The sequence below is a fragment of the Theobroma cacao genome, chromosome 6 (genome assembly GCF_000208745.1).
Source record: "Theobroma cacao cultivar B97-61/B2 chromosome 6, Criollo_cocoa_genome_V2, whole genome shotgun sequence".
In the NCBI taxonomy this organism is placed as follows: domain Eukaryota; kingdom Viridiplantae; phylum Streptophyta; class Magnoliopsida; order Malvales; family Malvaceae; genus Theobroma; species Theobroma cacao.
The window spans coordinates 1,319,810-1,337,463 of NC_030855.1; the positions used below are offsets into that span (position 1 = coordinate 1,319,810).

At 32.4% G+C, this 17,654-nt stretch overlaps 1 protein-coding gene across 1 annotated transcript; it reads left to right on the plus strand.

Moving 5' to 3' along the window:
* On the plus strand, nucleotides 7,995-9,068 carry LOC18595175 (vacuolar iron transporter homolog 4). The gene has a single exon (XM_007023006.2). The coding sequence runs from the start codon at nucleotides 8,063-8,065 to the stop codon at nucleotides 8,741-8,743; it is 681 nt and encodes a 226-aa protein (XP_007023068.2). The 5' UTR covers nucleotides 7,995-8,062; the 3' UTR covers nucleotides 8,744-9,068.

Genomic DNA, 17,654 nt, shown 5'->3' on the forward strand with positions numbered 1-17,654 from the left:
CGTAAAACCTTTTTATTTTTAAATTCTTTTTAATTTTTTTTTCTTTTTTTTTAATTTTTAAATTCATTTTAATTTAGTGAAAAAAGGAGAGAGTCAATTGGATAGAGAAAGAAAGAAATTGTAAAAAATGAATAAATTACATTTTATATAGTATAGTAATTCTTAAAGTTAATAGAGGGCATTTTTATTGATTAATTTTTTTTTACCGTATTCCTTACCTCCTTGGAATAACCAATATCAAGGTGGCCTTGATATTGACTATTCCCCATCTCCCTTAATGGTATTTCAAGGAATGGTCGTTAATTTCAACCAATTAAAGTGTTAAACTGACTATTCCAACCCCAACCAAACATGCTGTAAAGGTAAAAGCTAAGAAATATATATATATATAAGTAAAATAAAAAAATTGAAAAGGTTAATTAAGTGACTAATTGACCTAAATTGAAAGATATTTTTATATTAGATAAAAAACGAAAGATAAGTATGTGAGTTGTATTAAATTTTGTTTGGTTGATGTTTTGTTAATTGTTTTTGTTTTCGAAAGTAAAAAAAAATGCATATCACTACAAAATTAAATATATATTTTTGAAGAATTTTACGTTAAATATGTGATTTTTACATAACAAATTATATGATTCTACTTCTACATAAACTAATTATATTTTATTATTTGTCCATTACTTAATCCATTATGGTTTTGCTGTTTACCTTTTAATTTTGTTTTATAACAATTATTTTTAAATTAAAAATCAAGTAATAAAAATATCAATTAAACAAAACTTAATTTAATTAATTAAGTATTATGCAAACACAGATGTATCATCCTTAGCTCTTACAAGTATGGACTTTAATCAGATTCGAAGTTTATGTCATTTAAGGTAAATTTTAAATTCTCCACTTGGTTACTAAAGTTGGAATTGGGAATGGATCATAGGGGTTAAGGCCACAAGTCTCATCATTACCAAAAAATTTGATTTGAAGATTTTGATACAAGATAGGAGAAGAATCAAAGCTTCTTATCCTTTTTAGGATAAACCTAACCTTTAGGATTCCACTTTGGATCAACTGGATTAGGGTTCTAAAGTACGTAGCATATCTCGCTTTTGCTTAATGATTCGTGCAATCATGAGTTGTTGGGTCACGTGTTGTCCTGCATACATCTACTCAGTAGACATATAAATTATTGCATTACAACTTTAGAAATAAAATCAATGACAACTTAGAAGAGTCTATCTTTTCCTTTTACATCAACACTATATATCATTAGACATGTAAATTGATATTCTATATGCATGTTACTTTAAAGCAAGCACAACATGAAATGCTACTTTGACTATAAAACACTTTGGTTGAATTCAATTTTTTTAAAAAGAAAGTCACACAGTCAGAATTGTTTTATTTTTCCTATGAAAGATGGGTTTTTTTATAATTAATTTAATAGATAACAACAAACCCAAAAATTTCCCTACTAAAACATGCTTCAAAATAGGCCTAATCTAGGTAGGCTTGCATCTAGTAGCCCAAGTCTTATGGGCTAGTGGGCTCAAGTAGATGTCACTCATAAAATAGTAAAAACCCAGCAATTGAAAGGAACAATGGAATTGGAACCTGCCCAAAGGACCATTTGACCATTTGTCCAATGGACCATTATAACATTTGCTATAAAAACAAAAAAAATTCCCTCATTAGTGAACTTGGCTTTAGAAAGATTAACCTAAATAATACTACAAAACCTTTAAAATGAATTGTAAAACCTATTGATGTTTATTATATTTATCATAAGTATTATATACTTGTACTTGCGCAAGGTATCCACCAAGAACTCTTGGAGTGCGAAAGTTTGTGGACAACTCTAGTGGCTGCTCCATAGATGAAATGGATACGAAGCATATCTTTGGACGTTCGTGAAGTAGGCATCTGTAAATCGATCTCGAAATTCATATTAACTGGTGTTGCAGTAAATAATTCTAAGCCTATGGTTTGCATTAGGAAGAGAAGGTTGATAAACAAGGATGTTATAATAACCTAATGACTAATGCCGCGGCATTGGCTAGCAAGAGAAATTATCATTGCATTAGTAAATATGGGCGTGGATTTGCGTTGCAAAAAATAGTTAGTGAAATCATATATAAGTAGATTTATAGAAAAGTTAATCATTTGTAGATGTGTTACTAAAAATGAAAGTTGATCGATTAAATATGTTCTATGCGTGTTGGTGATTGGGTATATAAAAAAACCGTGTCATTCGATGATTAATTGATCATTTGTGCGTTGTTTTGTACATCTAAGCTCTTATAGATTTTTATGCAAAAAATGTAATCTAATGTTTCTCTTTTCTTTTACACGTTTTGTATCAAGGTTTTTTTTTCGAATTATTTTATCTTGAACTGAAACTTTATTTATGTTTTTAAATTAATAAAAATACAAAAAAATTGGTGAATGTTAGAGAAAAAATAAAAAGAGAAATTATCATTTCCGTTTGCCCAATCTCTACACCTATCTACCTTAGATTGTGAAAGGACATTGATATGGAATCACGGAAAAGGCAATGCCTGAAAAGAGAAACTGCCCAAGACTTGTGTCTAAGTGTTCTAGGTCTTTAAACTAGATTCACACCCAACAATATTTGATAAACAAAAGCAACTGCATATGCATGAAAACACTAGCACAAAGCCAAGGCACTGCTTTCGTGTGGACAGCGCACTCTCTCTGCAATGCATTCAGGTTTTTTTAATGGCGTGGAGAAGATTTTATTGGCGGTCTTCGTGTAGAAGGCGCACTCTCAAGTTTTTCTAACAATTTAACTTTTTCCTTTCTTGTGGAATGCCTGCTCTCTTTCGATATTCTATCTATTTTTTCCCCTTGTAAACTCTCTTTGCCCAATTCTCACCTATTCAGCAATCCATTCTGTGTTTCAATGCAATGTACCACTGAAAGAAACTTTGTTGCTGCAGTGTTCTATCACTTAATGTTGACAAAATAGTGTATTTTATAAAGTTCAAACATTCCACATTGCTAAGGTACATAAAGATGTGAGTGCTTTAAATAAGTAAATCCACTATAGACTTGTTGCAAAGATGTAAAAGGAGTTGACCCATGTGCACATAAGATTAAGTTAGGTCTTTGGAAAATTCAAATTTCACTCTTTGCATGCGAGTATACATGTGAGCTAGGCTTAAGTGAATTTTTGTACCTTGACTTTAATTTTTTTAAGCTTTTTCAACCTTTAATTAAATTAGACTCAAACTCTACCATGCTATTGATTTGCAGTAACGTCTACTTGACTTAGTATACATGCTGACTAGGTTTTTCTTAACTCTACTTTCTCAGCCTTTGATTGAATTAGACTCAAAGTCTACCATGCTCTTGATTTGCAGTAATGTCTACTTGACTTAGTATACATGCTGACTAAGTTTTTCTCAACTCCCTGATTTGTTTCAACATTCACCTTATTTGGTGCAAGGTTCACTTCATTTTCTACCTTTAAATACAACCTCCCTACCTTATTCACAATACACACCAAGCCTTTCATCTCCTTTTTTCTGTTCTCTGCTTATTTTCTTTGCCTTCTTTCCTTCCCCATTGCTGCTGCTCTTGTTATCCCTTACTAGTTTGTGCAAACTATAAGGAAGAGTCTATTGAATCTTGGAGGATAACTGTTATAGTCATTTGGCACCAAGTCTTGTACTCTAAAGGAGCGAAAATTATCTTTAAGAATAGTGATACCATGCCTCAGACTTCTTACTGTCTTTACTTGCTATATTTTATTTTCATTTGTTTTTCAAAAATTTTTTTCTAACAATCTTAAGGATAATGGATTCCCACGTTAATAATGTTGCTGCCATTGTTCCTACTATTGCCTCTGTTCCTACTATCACCACCACTGTCAATTGTTCCACCATAGTTGCCATTTCGTTGACCGTTCCTCCTATGCCTTCAGTTTCATGAGCCAAACTATTTTCAAATATTTTCAAAATTGAGATTTTTTATGGCAGAAACTTCAAAAGATGGCAAGAAAGGATTTTTTTTCAATCCTTGATGCTCATGGGTTGGCTTTTGCGCTAATTGATTCCAAGCCAGATGATGTCAAGATGCTGGAATCATGGATGCACGCAAATAAGGTACTCAGGCATACGATCATTAACACACGTTCTGATGAACTGTTAGATGTATACAGTCCCTACAAAGAAGCAAAGCAAATATGGGAGTCAATGATTGCCAAATACATCGCTGAAAATGTTGGGAAATAAAAGTTTGTGATTGGTAACTTCTATCACTAAAAGATGACAGATAACAAAGACATCAAGAGTCAGATCAATGAATATCACAAGTTGATGGATGATTTGAAGGCTGAAAATATCAAGTTGCAAGAAGAGTTCGTTGTTGGGTTGCTAATTGAGAAGCAGCCAGAATCTTGGAATGGATACAAGCAACAACTAAAGCACAAAGAAAAGTAGTTGTCACAGGTAGACTTGATTGTGCACATCATCATTGAAGACACAACTTGTGTTGGCTCCATTAGTTTTTGATGATAATAAAACATTCCAACTCATTTATGTCTAACTTTACTACTTGAACGTACAGGACAAAAATGTATGTCATTAATAAATTAATTACTAAAAAGCAAATATCAAGACTCATAAGAATGAGGAGCTACAATTGAGCCACAAAACAAATGTCTCTTAGTCGGATAATCAAGAGAGTTAGTCAACTAAACTAAAAAATGAAAATGGTCGGTTCAGAGATAGAAACGACTTAATCGACTAAGAAGTATAGTCAGTCGACTAAGAGCTTATTACCAGAAACTGGGTTCAGAGACAAAGATAACTTAATTGACTAAGAAGCATAGTTAGTCGACTAAGAGCATTCTTTCTTAATATTTGAATTTGAATACTAGAAGACAGATTAACGGCTAGAACTGACTCCAAACTATTTCCCAAAGGTTAGAAATTGTCAAACATCCATCAGAGTTGGTTTTTGAAGTATAAATACCCTCCCCAATGACTAAGAACAACATAAAATGCTTCCAAGATAAAAAAGAACTCAAAAATAAAAAAAAACTTTCTGCATACTTTTTGCACTTCATTCCAATCCTTATAATAAAGTTAAGCACTTCATCTTGTACCATTCAGATGAGGTTTATGATTATAGGTACTCCTTTATTTTTTTTCTCCTTGATTATTTAGAGTGTGCGAGTCACTCTAAGTGGATTATTCAAGCTTGGTTAGCTTGATTAGGTGTATAGGTTCTAAGTCAGTCCAAGAAAAGTTAGTTTTGGGTTTTGATTGAACTCAAAAAAACCACTGTTAAAGGTTATGACTGAGCGTGTGAAAAGCCATTGTAAAAACTTGGTGGAACCTTGGGAATTCCACCGTTTATAGTAATTTAGTTAGGAAAATCCTTGGTTGAACAATCAAGGTAATGGATGTAGGTCTTTAATCGAACCACTATAAATCTTTGTGTATTGTCTGATCTATTTTATTTTTCATTTTCGTTCTTTCTTAAATCATTCCATCATCTTGCATCAAATTTCTCATCATTGACCTTCAGATTGCCCCAAATTAGAAATCAAGTTTAGTGAGAGCCAAAAAGTGCTATTCACCCCCTCTAGCTCACTTATTTGGAACCAACAACTTGAAAAGAGATTAAGGCCTTTAGCTATAGAAGTTGCAACTAAAGCCAATCTGGTACAAGGCAGAACCCAACGTCAACTGAGGTACCTTCATAAACCTAATCATAAACCCAAAGCTCTTTATCCCACCTTCAAAAAGAAAGGTAGTTGTTTTGTTTGTAGAAACCTAGGACATCATGCAGCACAATGCAGTAAAAGAGCAAAGGGTTTTATTCAAAAACAAAATATTGATTATTTTGATACTTTTACTCCAGTAACAAGAATTTCATCTATTTGTGTTTTATTTGCTTTAGTTTCAATTTGCAAATTTGTTGTTCATCAAATGGATGTTAAAACCACTTTTTTAAATGGTGATTTAGAAGAAGAAATTTATATGGCACAACCCAAGGGATTTGTTCTTCCTAGTCAAGAAAACAAAGTTTGTAAATTGATTAAATCATTATATGGCTTGAAACAAGTACCAAAACAATGGCATGAGAAATTTGATCAAACTCTTATTAGTAATGGATTTTCTATTGTTGGAGTTGATAAATGTGTGTACACAAAAATTATTGATAGTGAATATGTGATTATTAGCTTATATGTTGATGATATGCTTATTTTGGTACATCCATTGATGTGGTCAATAAAACAAAATGTTTCTTGGCTTCTAAATTTGATGTGAAAGATTTAGGAGAAGCTAATGTTATTTTGGGTATTAAAATCATAAGATGTGATAGTAGCTTAATTCTAACACAAGAGTATTATGTTGAAAGGCTACTTAAAAAGTTTGGACATTTTGATGTCACACCTATGAGTACTCCTTATGATAGTAATATCCAATTAAGCAAAATAGAGGTGATAGTGTAGCTAAGTCTGAGTATGCACAGATTATTGAGAGTCTGATGCATTTGATGAATTATACTAGACCAGATATAGCTTATGTTGTGTGTAAACTGAGCAGATATACACAAAGTCCTAATCGAGATAATTGGATTGCCTTGAACTGAGTGATGAAATATTTGAAAGGTACTATAAATTATGGTATTTTATATAATGGATTTTTCACTGTATTAGAAAGATACAGTGATGCTAATTGAATCTCATATTCAAATGAGACAAAATCCATGAGTCGTTATGTATTCACCCTTGGTGGGGGTGCTATAACTTGGAAATCAACCAAACAAACAATAATTGCTAAATCTATAATGAAGTCAGAATTTATAGCTTTAGAGTTGGCTGGCAATGAGGCTGAGTGGTTAAGAAACCTCTTAGTAGATATTCCGTTGGGAATGAAACCAACACTTTCTGTGTCTATACATTGCGATTGCCAAGCAGTAATAGCCATTGCAAAGAATAAATTTTCAATAGTAAAAATGGACACATTTGTTTGAGACATGATGTAGTAAAGCAACTGTTTAGAGATGGAATTATATCCATTAATTATGTGAAGTCGGAGCTGAATTTGGTCGATCCTTTGACTAAACCCCTGAGAAGAAATTAATTAATGCTACATCGAGGGGAATGGGACTTAAGCCAATTGAGGAAGTCAACAAGTAATGGTAACCCAACCTCTGTGATTGGAGATCTCATGAATTAGGTTCATATGGGTAATAACAAGTTATTTGTTGATAAATTAATGTATTATTAAAATTATTGTCCCTTCTATGGTGTGTGAATTGTGCAAAATTACAATGCAAGAGAAGTTGATTTAAACTCTTAATGATTTTCATATCCTTTATGGGTAGTGTATTAAGCTGCAGTATACACTTGACTGAGTATACATGCTAACCAGGTTTTTCTCAACTCCCTGATTTGTTACAACGTTCACCTCATTTGGTGTAACATTCATTTCATTTTTTACCTAAATACAACCTCCCTACCTCATTCACAATACACACCAAGCCTTGTGTTTCTTTTTTTTTGTTCTTTGCGCATTTTCTCTACCTCTTTTCCTTCCCCGCTACCCCTTACTAGTTTGTGCAAACTGTAAGGAACGCTGTTGAATCTTGGAGGATAATCGCTACAGTCTTTTAGTATCAAGTCTTGTACTTCGAAGGGATGGAAATTATTCTTAAAGACAGTGATACCACGCATCAGACTTCTTACTAACTTCACTTGCTATATTTAATTTTCATTTGTTTTCCAAAATATTTTTTTTCTAGCACTTAAATCCATGCTTGTCATACATTCATTTCAAGCAGCAAACTATTTGATTTGCTTTGGTAACTAGGAAATCTTACATGCTCAATTACTTTATATTCTTTTCCTTTCTTGCTAGTTCTCCTTTAATGGAGATATTAACATTACCCCAGAATTGGAAATCCTTCTCTATAAATACCCTATACTTATAGTGATGAGCGTGTGTCTTCCGCAAGCATATCTTGTTTTTTTTGTGTTTTTTTATATCTTTTGGCCTTTGTATTCATCCTCTTTGATTTCTCTCCAACAATGGCTGCCCTTAGAACTTGTGAGCGCCCATCACTTAGCAACCTAGATATGTCCATTCATGTGGCTAATGATGCTCAGAAAAACCAAATCCAAGTTCCAACTGCTGAGGATGAGTTTGACTACTCTCAGAGGGCACAGTGGCTTTTAGCAGCTGTGCTAGGAGCAAATGATGGGCTAGTTTCTGTTGCATCATTAATGATGGGTGTTGGAGCTGTTAAGGATGACATCAAAGCCATGCTGGTTGCTGGTTTCGCAGGCTTGGTTGCTGGAGCTTGTAGCATGGCAATAGGAGAATTTGTCTCTGTATACACTCAAAGAGACATAGAGGTAGCCCAAATGAAAAGGGAGAGAAGGAAACGGGAAAGTAGTGGAGACTATGAGCAAGAGACTGAGAGGGAGAAGCTGCCTAATCCGGGCCAGGCTGCTATAGCATCAGCCTTAGCCTTCTCGATTGGTGCAGTGGTGCCGCTGCTAGCAGCTGCTTTCATAAGGCAGAAGAAGGTGAGGCTGGCGGTGGTAGCTGCAGTGGCTAGCTTGGCCCTGGCGGTGTTTGGTGCGACAGGAGCTGTGATTGGGAGGACTCCTGTGGTGAGTTCCAGCTTCAGGGTCCTGATTGGAGGGTGGATGGCTATGGCTATTACTTTTGGCCTAACCAAGTTGGTTGGCACTGCTGGACTGTGATGTGCTTGGCTAATGCTGCTTGATTCCTATTTCCTACCATCAAACATGAAAACTGTTAATTGCAATACGCCTAGTAATTTGGGGTGAAATTCAGTGTAAAATTTACCCTTGGTGCAATGCTAAATAAGCACACGTTAATTGAAGCTATTAATGAATCAGTTGTGATAGAATTTGTACTGCACAAGCCTAATGCCAATAAAAGCCTCCATCAATTAGATAAAGACTTTGACTGGCATGGAGACTTAGTGCTGATAAAATCATCTTTCAAAATAAAAAAACATTCCTACATCTTCCATTTCTGGCGTTCATGCCATGCATGTTTCAATCAAAGAGCAAAGTGAATGTAATTTATAAAATTATGAAACTTATTTCTAAGTTTATCATATTTCATCTTTGTATTTTCAGATCCAATTTTGAAGCAGTTATGGATGAAACTGGTTCCAATTCTAACAATAATCAAAGCATTATGAAGATACAACAAAATGTCTCCATTTTCTTTTCAAGTAATTACCAAAGTAATTAATTAAGTCTTTATATTAATTTTTTACATTATTTAATTAATAAAGTACTAAGTAACTAATTAAGTAACAATTTGTATTCAATTAATTCATTAATTTAGTAACTAACATTGTACTAAGTAGCTAAGTAACAATTCATATTTGATTTTTCTTATTTTTCTCTCTTTTGACAATTTTGGTTATAGATTCAACTTTAAAGTAGTTATAGATAAAACTGATTCCAATTCTAACAATAATCAAAGCACTATAGGGATGCTACAAAATGTGTCTATTTTCTTTTTATTTCATCGTTGCGTGTAAGTATAGGAGAGAAACATTGGGTATGTTTAGTAAACTAATTTTCTTCTAAATTTTATGTTACTTTCTTTTCGTCAATGATAAGAGCTTATCCTTCTTTACCTCTTCTTATTTTTTTTTGATTATATTATACAATCAATCCTTCTACTTTTAAAAAATATGAATTTAATCTCTTATATAATAATTTGTGTAAATTGAGTTTTTGTATTATTTTTTCAATTTATGAATTTCAATCTAAACCCTAACACAGTTAAATTTTGTCTTCATAATTTTTGCAAATTTTACTCAATCTTTTCTTTTCCACTCGAATTGACCAATTACAAAACAGAAATTTCGAAAGAAAAAAAAAGGGATGTTTCAGTGTTATAACAAGTGTTCATAAGGTTCCTCTCAATTTTTTCCATTTGTTTTGAGAAGCCAATTTATGAATTGAAAGGAGTGGGGTGGGTGTTTTGTTCATTGGTAGCCATGTCAGCAAATGCCTCGTCAGCATATTTAATAATAAAAATTTAACGGTACCGTGTCAGAGTTTGAATTGAAATTGATAAATTAAAAAAGTACCGGGACTAAATTCACATTTTTTATAAAATATAAAGACTAATTGCATAATTTAACTTTTTTTCTTATGTCTAGCAAAGATATTTTGAGTTTGAAAGCAATTTCCTTCCATATTTTTCTTCAATTATAAGGAGTTTTGGTATTATAATTTCCTTACAATTTTGGTACTACAATTGAATCTGAATGCTACGCATGTGATAATAAATACTCTCTCTCTCTCTCTCTCTCTCTCTCTATATATATATATATATATATATATATATANTATACTCTCTCTCTCTCTCTCTCTCTCTCTATATATATATATATATATATATATATATATACACGCACCCATATATATATCAAAACGAAAAATAATTCTTTTAGTAACTTTTTATTTCATAAATAAAGTCCTAACCATGTACAACTCATAGAGGCACTCCTCTAGACCTATTCCTTTCTTCTTTCTTGCATATATATTTAATTTACTAAATGTATTATAATTAGAAGTGTCATAGGCCGGACTGGACTCAATTGATTAGGAGTGAGTAATTTTTTATTAAAATTGAATTAATCAAATTAATCCAATAAATTCAGTTAAAAAGGTTCAGTTAATTCAACTTTTTGATAAATTGAAATTTAAGTGTAGTTAAGTTAATTTATTCGATCCATTTCGTCGATCGATTGAATAAACCGGTTTAAGAATATGAGCACATAAGTAAGTATAGTCCATATGTGATCATCCTTTAGGGTTTACCAATCCAACCCAACGATGTCTATTATACATAATTAAGCCCATACAGTATAAGGCCTTATTTTCTTTTGAAGCTGTTTTCTTGTTGGAACTTTTTAATATTTCTAGCTAGTTGTTGGAAGTTGGAACAATTTCTTTGCTTGTCTTTGTTGGAACATTTTAAAATTTTCAATCATGTTTGTTGGGAACATTTTGATGTTATTAGGCTTATGATGTTATTCAAATTTCATAAGTTAATTTTATTTATCTTGTAATAAACATCAAAAAATGAAACTAAGAAAATTGAACTTGAGTGCAGTACGACCTATGAGACCAAAAATTTTAATTAATTTAATTATCGGCCAAACTAATCGATCTAATCTGGTTAATCAATGAATCAATTAATACTTTTTTAAAAGAAAATTATGAAGAAATTATATCATTCAAAAGGAGAAAAAAAGGGGTCCATTAGTTAACAAAGAGAATACCACTTCCTCCATGGAAACCACAAGTTGCCTTAACTTGAAGGCCAGTTGGCCAAAAATGAACAAATAGTCCTGTACAAAAGATATAGCTACATTCCAATCAAAAGAAGCAAAAATACTTACATCCAACTTACGGACAGCCATAACAAGAAAATATGTAGGTAAAAATTGATCACAAAACACAAAGGACCACCTCAGGAAGCAGAAACAAGACCAAGCCAAAGGGGGCACTAGGCATTGTCATTGATCTAGAGAAAGTTTCGAATGAGTGACACATCTTTAGCTAGGCAGTCAGCTTTGTCATTAGCCGATCTAGTAATGTGCATGATGTTCCAACAACCAACTGAGTTGAGAGTCTTGAGGATTTGCATGATTAACGGTCTAAGCTTCTACGAAACTGTTGGTCTCAAAGAAATGTTAAAAGGGGGGTGAATAGCACCAAAAATATTTTTGAAGGAAGTTCTTAAGTTTGAAAATCTTTTGAAAAATTTTGAGATGTTGAGTAGGAGAGTTTAAGATTTGTTAAGGTTAAAATGCACCAAGAGAGAGTAAAGAAAAGTAGACCAAACACAAGTATTTACAGCAGTTCAGTTCCTTTGACCTACATCCATTACCTTCATTTCTCAACTAAAGATTTGAACCCAACTTCACTAAACTAGTGGAATTAACTACTGCCACCAAGCTTTTATAAGATGAACTTCTAATTCAAGGTCTAAACCCTTACAACAATCTCTTAAAGTGTCTTGCACACTCTAATTAATCAAAACTTAAGAAAAAGATGAAGTGCAATGACCACTTAGCTAATCTTATGTGTACAAGCTTAAACTCAAACAAGTTTACAAAGAGTAAAAGTAAAATACACTTCCAAAGAAAAGCTGTTTAGGATTTCTAAGGTCAAAATCACTCTTGATAGCTTCTCTTCCATTTCTGACCATTTGATATCTTTTAAATACTTAGATGATAGATTCTAGTCATTTGAAATAGCTTTGGGACAGAACTAACAATTATTTTATCTTCTAGCAGTTAAATTCAAATTTGCTAACAGTGGCTCTTTAATCAATTAAAGTGAGCTTTAATCAATTAAAGCTTTTCTGTCTAGTAGTCTACTTCACTGTGTTAACCGGTTAAATGTGGTTTTAATCGATTAAGAATTTTTTGTTTTCAAATGGCTTCAAATGGCATTTTTCATCAATGTTCCTTTAATTAGTTAGTCTTCCCTTTAATTGATTAAGGCTTCTCTTCCTTCATATTCAACTAATTAAAATATTTTCAAATTTGAAATCCTTTATTTTGGTGTCTTTCAACAGTTAACATTTTTTTGAATTTGAATTTTGGCGCATTTAGGTACTTCAAGTTTGACATTTAATCTATTACCCCTTTGGTTAATCGATTAATAACCTTCTATTTTGCATCTAGTGCCCTCTTAACTGATTAAATCTTGTGTTAACCAATTAAAACTTTCTTGCTAGTCTTTGGAATAACGCCCAGTGTTGCTTTTGTTGATTGAAGCCTCTTGTTAATCGGTTAAAACTAATTTGTTTTCGTTATATCCTTTCTTCTTTGCTTGTTCAACTAATCAACTGATATTTCAACTCAACAGGCTTCTTAGCTTAATTTCAAATATTAATTATATTAAGACATTTAAGCTATTTTCTGCACATTTAAATAATATGGTTAGATATCAATGAATGAGGAATGTTTTGTTATCATCAAAAATAAATGGAGTCAACATAAACTTTAAAGGGCTTTTTGGTCTACCAAACCACATTCTTCGAGTTAGTCTTTATCAAGAAAGAGTGAAAAGAATTCCACCTTGAAGCTACATAAATCAGGGCTGCCGCTTTAATCACAAAGAGTTCAGCACGGTTGGCATATGCGACCCAACAAGTTTGGAAACTATGGCAAGATTGACTATATTTCATTACGCAATATGCCGCAAATTCCAAAGTCACTTGGGTAGCCACTTGAAGCATTGTCAGTGTTATATTTGAGGACCCCAATTTGAGGCTTAGACCAAGTTTCAACTCTGTTGACACTTTTGTTTTTACTAAGAACAAGATCACCATTGGGCGATTTCACAAGATCACTTATAGATGGGTTAAGGTGAGGCCATTTCACATTAATCCACTAGGCAATTCTAATTTTAGTGAGCTCAAAAATTAAGCAGCCATCCCATTCTTTGCCCCAAAAAACGACTACATTCCTAGCTATCCAAATAGCTAACACAATAGCATACCAACCTATTTTCCAAATCGCACCATTTTTTAAATTGTTAGCAAAACCAAACTAGCTAAGGAAACAATTAAGTGTGTTATTAGGTGAAACCCAATCAACATTCCACAAAGCACACCAAAGTTGCCAAATAAGCCAAGATTTTCCACAAGAGAAGAATAAGTGTTGTATCATATCAAGCTCACTTCTATATTGGAGGCAAATGGCTACATTGTTGCTAATAATGCCTCTTTTTGCAAGAGTGTATCGAATTGCCAAGTGGCTTTTCACAAGCTGCTAGCAAAAAAACCTTTATTTTGTAAGATGTCAGTCTCGACCAAATCATCTTCAAGTGATCTACATGAGGGGTGTTAGTGACTAAAACTTGCCAACAAAAAGAATTAGAGTATTCAACTTAAGGGCCTAATGCTAAATGTGACTATCACATGGGGGCAATTAGATATTCAATGGAAAAGTGTAGGTAATTTAAGGAGAAAATTGAAAATCTCATCAAGGATGGCACTTTGACTTTTGAGCTTATGGAACATTAGAAATTGGCTTTCCCATAGATTAAGCTCTTGTTGGGAAGTTGAAGAAAAGCCTCAAGTCCCAAACAAATTGCTTGCCAGAAAAGTGGATGATTTGAAGTTTTTAATTTTGTATCCATGTGCATGGCATGAGTAGGATTTTGTTAAGGAATATAAACTTCAGAAGTTGTAATTGAAGCTTTAATGTTTTTGTTGGGTTAAAATTTTTGAAGATTTAGGTTTAATTTGCAAAATGATGGGATACAATTGATTTAATAAATGTTTTCATAACATATTTTCAAGATCATAAAAAATTGATAGAAAAGTCACGAGGGGAAAAGGGTTTTGGCAATAAAGTGTGCACATGTTCTCGAAAGAATTGATAGTTACTGTTTGGAACGAACTTGTCCTTGCCAACATTCTTGAACCATTTCTCTAAACACTTTGGAACCCAAAACCACTCAAATAAAAGCTATTCAAGAACTTGAGTTCAAAAGGAAGCAAAGTTTCAAAAGTTCATAAACCTTGTCATGTGATACCAAAGGACAATGATCTTTGTCTAGGCAATGACCAATGTTATAATTGGTTGTTTTGCAACATTCTTTTTTTTAAAAATAAAGCAAATTAGGTACTCTTATAAAGACTTCGATTGTGTTAGGTTAATAAATGTCAAGACTATGCTAAAGTCTCAAATATGTCAAAACATCTCAAATTCTTTCAATTTGGATACCAAATGTGAACCTTGGACTCAATGTCTAAAGCTTTTCTTCATTCTTATTTTGGGGCATGATGACCAAAAAATCAAGATTACCTAATACCTCAAAGACACCATGGCTTGAAAAGTAGCCCTTTTTCCTCTCTCATTTAGCAAAGGTATTTCTTGTTATAAAGAGTTAATTATGATAAGGTATTTTGATATTAGATCTTTGAAGGCTTCTATCTTTGTTGTGAAGAATTGTCCCTTAAACCTTCATTTGAGTGGCTAATTAAGGAAAGACATTCTCAATGAGTCCTTCCATTTTGGAAAAGCTAATTCAATCTGGAGTTGTGAAGAAGCAAAAAAAAAAATAAAGAAAAGAAATAAGAAAGTGAGAGAATGGCAAGGAAAGTTGACAGTGACATTATGCACTTGAAATACTTAAATGGTTTCAAAAGAGGAAAAACATGAAAAATCAACTTTTGATTTTAATTTCTTCCTTTCTAAGAATTGCTCTTCAATATAAGTAACTATAGTTGAGAGGATGCACTTGAGCATTTGGCTCATAGGTTGATGCATGATCCCCCTGCCTAAAAAGTAAAGTTCGAATCCCCCCTCCCCCAATTATAAAAAAAGAAAAAACCTATAGTTGAAAAGATAAATGGCCCTATTTCATTTTCCTTTAGCAAATGAGAAATTATCCATTTGCCACCCCTTTGAACCTATTGAATTTTCACTAAAATTCACCTTAACAAAGGATCACCTCCTACACTATGGGGCAATTATGTAGGAAAATTTTTTTTAGAAGCATAGATGATAGAAGATTCATTCTAAAGGAAAAATAAACACACTATATATTGTCAAGGTAGATGCGAATTTGAGTTCTTGAAAATTTTAAATCCAATCCATCAAAATGAAAATTGCAATGAAAAAAAAAAAGAAAGAAAAAGCATAAAAAGGAAATGATGGAAAAAGTATGCTATGAAAAAGGACAAATGTCTTAAAAAAGTCCTTTACATGACAATAAATGGTCCTTAGTTTAATCACCTTTAAATACATGTGTTGGGCCTTTATATCCATTTTTTTTCAGAACCCTTGATCATAGCCTATATTAAGTACTTGAAAAAGTCCATTTTGATCAAGTGTGGATACTTACATTGAAGAGTTTTCTTATAAAAAGAAATCATCATATAGAAAATAAGACCATGACTTATTTTCTTCGCCAAAATTTTCCTTTTGAATCCCTCGAGTCATTTTGGACCAAGTTTGAATTTTTCAAGTGCATGATGGAACAATCAATCAAAAAAAAAAGAAAAAGAAAAAAGAAAAAAAAAAGATAAACCTTTAGGATGAAAACCCGAAAAGGCAGTCTAAAGCGAAAATGAGCTTATGAAGTCACTCATGATTCTGATTGAGGCGATAACAAGAAGCACTAGTGAAAGACCATTTCATGGCAACTAGGATGCGTTAGACACTTTTTAAGTATTTAAGACTCTCAATCACCATTAAAGATTCAAGATCTATTAGAAAAATCTATACTGAATCTTGAACCTATCTCTTTCAAAATAGCTTTCTGTAATATTAAGCCCTTGATAACTGGTCTTGACATTTATGATCTTGTCACACATCATGAGACTGAGAAAGTGCCAAATTTGTTTACGATTTGAAAAGAATCTTTTTGCAAAATTTGATTCTAAATCACTCTTCATTTGTGAGCTTAGACAAAAAAACTTCAACTCCTCTTCTTTTATCATGAAGTGGTGAAATCCTTCTTGATGAGCAAAACCTTAATGTGTTATACCACCCAATCCATTTGAAAGACCAAATTGTCATCTAAAGTCCTTTCAAGTAGTAATCATCAATTTTTCAAGAGATTAAAATATCACATGTTACAAAAGTATTGAATTGAGTCATTTTTGTTCCCAAAACTTAACTATCTTTTGTCATTAAAAATAGTTTTTTGGGGGAATTTTGGTGGCATTTTGTCATAGTTCAATGTTTTGGAAAGCAAAAGGAAAATATGTTTCGAAAAGGAGAGAGTTCTTCATTTCTGTAAAGAAACTTTTGTTATCATAATATGAAGATCAAGAGTTTTAAATAATGAGACAAGCATTTTTATGGATCATTTCTCAAGGATTAGGGAGCATGGAACAATTGAAATCAAATTTGAATTGATACACGATTCCTTTGTGATATTCATCTTCAGGAAATGATTTCAAGAATTAGGAATGATATGACAAGACTAGCAAGAAGGTCTTTTCATGATAAAATAGTTAGCAACTACACAAAAATCATATAAGAGTTTACAAAAATAGGAAGAATGGCTTTTGATAGAGGAATACACTGAAATGAAATGATGATATGAAAGTAATTTTCCTCCTGTCATAAAATCATGCATACATGTACATGACCATGCAACAATGAGGTTGAAAATTTTCAAGCAATAATCAACATTCACACATATTTTCTATGCATTTGGAAAGGCAAAAGCCCATCCAACTCAAGAATCATGCAAAGACATCAAGCTATGATTAATTTGAGAACCATTCTGAAAAATTTCAAATAATTAGCATTAATATTTCTTTAAAGTTATGCAGCCTCATTTTGAGATAAGAAACAACCTTTTCTTTTAAAACCTCCGAGTACATCTCCAAACCTCCGAGTACATCAATAAAACCTCTGGGTACATTCTTGTAAAACCTCTAGGTAATTAGTATTAATATTTTTTTAAAGTTACGTAGCTTCATTTTAAGATAAGGAGCAACCTTTTCTTTTAAAACCTCCGGGTACATCTCCAAAATCTTTGGGTATATTTTCTAAAACCTCCAAGTATATTTTCAAAACTTCTAGGTACATTCTTATGACACCTCGAGGTAATTAGCATTAATATTTGTTTAAAGCTA

Excerpts from the sequence above, each read along its gene's own strand:
- LOC18595175 (XM_007023006.2), top strand. The coding sequence starts at position 8,063 with ATGGCTGCCCTTAGAACTTGTGAGCGCCCATCACTTAGCAACCTAGAT.